Source organism: Centroberyx gerrardi, chromosome 15 (genome assembly GCF_048128805.1).
Source record: "Centroberyx gerrardi isolate f3 chromosome 15, fCenGer3.hap1.cur.20231027, whole genome shotgun sequence".
NCBI lineage: Eukaryota > Metazoa > Chordata > Actinopteri > Beryciformes > Berycidae > Centroberyx > Centroberyx gerrardi.
In genome coordinates, this window is record NC_136011.1 from 30,835,491 (window position 1) to 30,840,621 (window position 5,131).

Genomic DNA, 5,131 nt, shown 5'->3' on the forward strand with positions numbered 1-5,131 from the left:
GTTACTGTAACGAAGGAGTTTAGCTGATCTGAAACCAAATTAACTTTTGATTGGTACATTTCATTTCCACTGGAACAGGTCAAGTTAATCTAGACTGTGTGAGACCAACTTTTTCAAGTGGAATATAGATAAAAGATAATCTAGATTCTGTTTCTGGTGTATCTAGATGAAGTTCACATGGATTCAGTGCGTTCTTCCTGAGTTCAGAATGAAACACAGCAGGACGAGAAACCCCCGGCAGCCGGCGCAGAGGGGCGAGAGCGACCCGGGAGGAGGTTAGTGCAGCTGGGCAGAAGCAGACAGCCGAGGCCCTGGCCTGGAGGAGGAGGAGGAGTTAATACAGAGGAGGAGGAGGAGGAGGAGGAGGAAGAGGAGGAGGAGGAGCTCCTCATGCCAAGCTGGGAGGAAAACAGAGGTTAGTAGGTGGTATGAAACACACACACACACACACACACACACACACACCAGTGTTAGCTGGTTAGGACTGTCTGTTCAGCTTTGTGCCACTAGGAGGCATGAAGGAGCGGGGGGGGGGGGGGCTGGGGGGGGGGGGGGGGGGGGAGTAGTGCTTGGTTTGTAAACCCCTGCAGCCTGCTGGGGCGGAGCCACCTGGACTTCTGAAATTAATTCAGTTTGGATCTTTCCTCCGAATGAATCCCCCAAATGAATCCCCCCCATATGGAGCAGACTGGTCTGTACGGAGCAGACTGGTCCGTATGGAGCTAACTGGTTCATATGGAGCCAACTGGTTCATATGGAGCTAACTGGTTCATATGGAGCCAACTGGTTCATATGGAGCTAACTGGTTCATATGGAGCTAACTGGTTCATATGGAGCCAACTGGTTCATATGGAGCTAACTGGTTCGTATGTAACTGTTCTGTATGAATATATGGCTACTATTAGCCAGAGAGACTGCAAGCCTTTACCTGACTCCTGCTGAGTACACTGTGTGTGTGTGTGTGTGTGTGTGTGTGTGTGTGTGTGGGTGTTGGTGCATAGCACAGCTGTACTATGACAAATAGGTCTAATGATATAGAGTGCTAGTTCTCCATGGATGAGTGCAGAGAAGACATCTGCAATCTGCATTCCACTCTTTCCTCTCCTCTCCTTTCCTCTCTCCTCCTCTCCTCTCTCCACCTCTCCTCTCCTCTCCTCCTTTCTCCTCTCCTCTCTCCTCTCCTTTCCTCTCCTCTTCTCCTCTCTCCACCTCTCCTCTCCTTTCCTCTCCTCTCTCCACCTCTCCTCTCTCCTCTCCTCTCCTCTCCTCCTTTCTCCTCTCCTCTCTCCTCTCCTCTCTCCTCTCTTTTCCTTTCCTTTCCTCTCCTGTCCTCCTCTCCTCTCCTCTCCCTCACAATCTATGGACAATGCAGCTGTAATTGTTAGCATGAAGGTTAGCATTAAGGCTAGCAGAGTTACTGTAGTGTGAATGGGAGCTGCTTTTGAACCAATGATCATAATGACATGATGCAAACTGTCAACATGGCCTCCCAACCCCCAACCTGATCCTACTCCAAGGAAGCCGCCGGAGGCTCCAGGAGGCTCCAGGAGGGACCAGGGGTCTTCAGGAGGGACCATGAGGCTCCAGGAGGGACCAGAAGGGACCAGGAGGGACCAGGAGGATCCAAACGGCTCTAGGAGACCCTGGAGGCCCCAGGAGGCTCTAGGAGACCCCAGGAGGCTCCGAACGGCTCTAGGAGGACCTAGGCGGTTCCAGGAGGCTCAAATGGCTCTAGGAGTCCCCTGGGGGCCCCTGGAGGCCCCAGGAGGCCCCAGGAGGCTCCAAGAGGCTCTAGGAGACCCCAGGTGGCTCCAGGAGGCTCCAAGCAGGCAGTCAGTACATTCAGGGCATCAGCAGAACAGCATCAGTAGGAAGGGAGTTAGGATGAAGCGGGGAGGGTTACTGAATGGAACCTTTTGGTTGGGGGGGGGCCTTTGCTGCTGTCGGCCGGTTGGGCTGGTCTCTGGGGTGGGGGGGGCTGGGGGGGGGTGTGGGGAGGGGGAAGGGGAGGAGGCCGGTTTGTCTCCTGACAGGTCTGTCGGGAGGGCGGGTTCCTCACGCTCCTGGATCTCCTCCATCTGAGACCGCTGGCTGCTGCTCTCCTTCCTCCTCTCTCCTCCACTGTAGGAGACACCAGCAACATGAGAAACACCAGGAAACACCAGGAGACACAAGGAACATGAGAAACACCAGGAAACACCAGGAGACACCAGGAACATGAGAAACACCAGGAAACACCAGGAAACACCAGGAGACACCAGGAGACACCAGGAGACACCAGGAACATGAGAAACACCAGGAAACACCAGGAGACACCAGGAGACACCAGGAACATGAGAAACACCAGGAAACACCAGGAGACACCAGGAACATGAGAAACACCAGGAAACACCAGGAGACACAAGGAACATGAGAAACACAAGGAAACACCAGGAGACACCAGGAGACACCAGGAACATGAGAAACACCAGGAAACACCAGGAGACACCAGGAGACACCAGGAACATGAGAAACACCAGGAAACACCAGGAGACACCAGGAACATGAGAAACACCAGGAAACACCAGGAGACACAAGGAACATGAGAAACACAAGGAAACACCAGGAGACACCAGGAGACACCAGGAACATGAGAAACACCAGGAAACACCAGGAGACAGCAGGAGACACCAGGAGACACCAGGAACATGAGAAACATCAGGAAACACCAGGAGACACCAGGAGACACCAGGAGACACCAGGTACATGAGAAACACCAGGAAACACCAGGAGACACCAGGAATATGAGAAACAACAGGAAACACCAGTAGACATCAGGAGAAACAAACACCAGTAAACACCAGGAGACACCAGGAACATGAGAAACAACAGGAAACACCAGTAGACATCAGGAGAAACAAACACCAGTAAACACCAGGAGACACTAGGAACATGAGAAACATCAGGAAACACCAGTAGACATCAGGAGAAACAAACACCAGTAAACACCAGGAGACACTAGGAACATGAGAAACATCAGGAAACACCAGGAGACACCAGGAACATGAGAAACACCAGTAATCACCAGGAGACACCAGGAGACACCAGGAACATGAGAAACAACAGGAAACACCAAGAAACACCAGAAGACAGCAGGAGACAGCAGGAGACACCAGGAGAAACTAGGAAACACCAAGAAACACCAGAAGACAGCAGGAGACACCAGGAGAAACAAGGAAACACCAAGAAACACCAGAAGACACCAGGAGACACCAGGAGACACCAGGAGAAACTAGGAAACACCAAGAAACACCAGAAGACAGCAGGAGACAGCAGGAGACACCAGGAGAAACTAGGAAACACCAAGAAACACCAGAAGACAGCAGGAGACACCAGGAGAAACAAGGAAACACCAAGAAACACCAGAAGACACCAGGAGACACCAGGAGACACCAGGAGAAACTAGGAAACACCAAGAAACACCAGAAGACAGCAGGAGACAGCAGGAGACACCAGGAGAAACTAGGAAACACCAAGAAACACCAGAAGACAGCAGGAGACAGCAGGAGACACCAAGAAACACCAGGATTCATGAGGAGAAAACTTTGCTGCTTATAACTGTGGATGCTGACACGCAGATGCTGACTGATTCTACTGTATTCTACTGATTCTACTGTATTCTACTGATTCTACTGTATTCTACTGATTCTGCTGTATTCTACTGATTCTACTGTATTCTACTGATTCTACTGTATTCTGTATTCGGCCGGGCAGAGCTGTGGGTTGATAGCAGGAATATCTTGCTTGGTTTCCTACAGCTCCTGTCCAGACAAACTGCAGAGGAAAACATGTTCATTGACATCAGTTAGATCAATCAGATCAATTAAATCAATTAGATCAATTAGATCTGGTCGGGAGACACTGAGGCTCTGGAGGCTGAAATCAAGCTGTGGAGAAAGAGCAGTGAGTTCACTGATCAGTCTGAATGGGAGCAGACCTATAGTGATGTGTATGTGTGTGTGTGTGTGTGTGTGTGTGTGTGTGTGTGTGTGTGTGTGTACCTCTTGGCGGCGGACGACACAGTCTCCTTCCTGGTGACAGAGGCGGAGTCTCTCTTTCGTCCGGCTGAGCCTCCATTAGCGATGCAGGACATGGAGAACGCTTCACGCAGAGCGGCGCCGCCTGCAGGGAAAACACATTAGATTAGATTATTATTATTAACATAACCAGTTATTAACCCTAACCATAACCAGTTATTAACACTAACCATAACAGTTATTAACACTAACCATAACAGTTATTAACACTAACCCTGACCTGTCAGTCAAACTAACCCTGATCTGTCAGTAAAACTAACCCTGATCTGTCAGTACAACTAACCCTGATCTGTCAGTAAAACTAACCCTGATCTGTCAGTAAAACTAACCCTGATCTGTCAGTACAACTAACCCTGATCTGTCAGTAAAACTAACCCTGATCTGTCAGTAAAACTAACCTAACTAACTAAACTAAAACTAACTAACGTGACGGTGGTGGTTCAAATCCAGGAACTGTGTTGCATGTCATTTCTCCCTGCCAATCTTTCCTGTCTATCTCTACTTTGATCTGTCCAACAGAGGTGAAAATTCCCAAAAACAAAATCTTAAAAAAAAAAAATTAATAAAAAAAAAAAACGAACCCTAAGCAGTTAACAAGGTTGGCAGTGAGAGCACAAGAGCGGAGAAAACCCTCAGATCGACTTGCCACCTGCCATCATCATCACCACCTGATAAAAAGCCAGTATGTGACTAACTGCTGAGTCGTCACTGTGTGTCTGTATGTTTATGAGGTCTAAGAGTAAGAGTGAATGCGTATGAGTTTATGTGTGTGTTTGTGTGTGTGTGTGTGTGTGTGTGTGTGTGTCATCAGGTCTGGTTTACCTTTCCCTCCATGTTGTTTCTTGGCGGTGGAGGAGGAGGCGGAGTCCTCCGATGCGGCGAGGCGGCGGAGAACGTCGGCCAGAGCCGCTTTCATCACCGTCAACTCATCTTCCTGCTGCTGAACACGAAGCTCCAGAGCAGAAAGACGATCATTAACATCAGAGACACTGGCTCCAGACATACTGTCATCTAGAGAGAGAGAGAGAGAGAGAGAGAGAGAGAGAGAGGCAGAG

The 5,131-nt window shown here is 49.7% G+C and overlaps 1 protein-coding gene across 1 annotated transcript in view; it reads right to left on the reverse strand.

Moving 5' to 3' along the window:
• Positions 1–5,131, reverse strand: part of eml4 (EMAP like 4) — a 41,569-nt gene that overhangs the window by 22,303 nt on the left and 14,135 nt on the right. Inside the window, 4 exon segments of the mRNA XM_078288594.1 lie at positions 1,914–2,008; positions 2,010–2,121; positions 4,041–4,161; positions 4,899–5,087. Of these exon segments, the coding sequence (XP_078144720.1) occupies positions 1,914–2,008; positions 2,010–2,121; positions 4,041–4,161; positions 4,899–5,087 (517 nt within the window).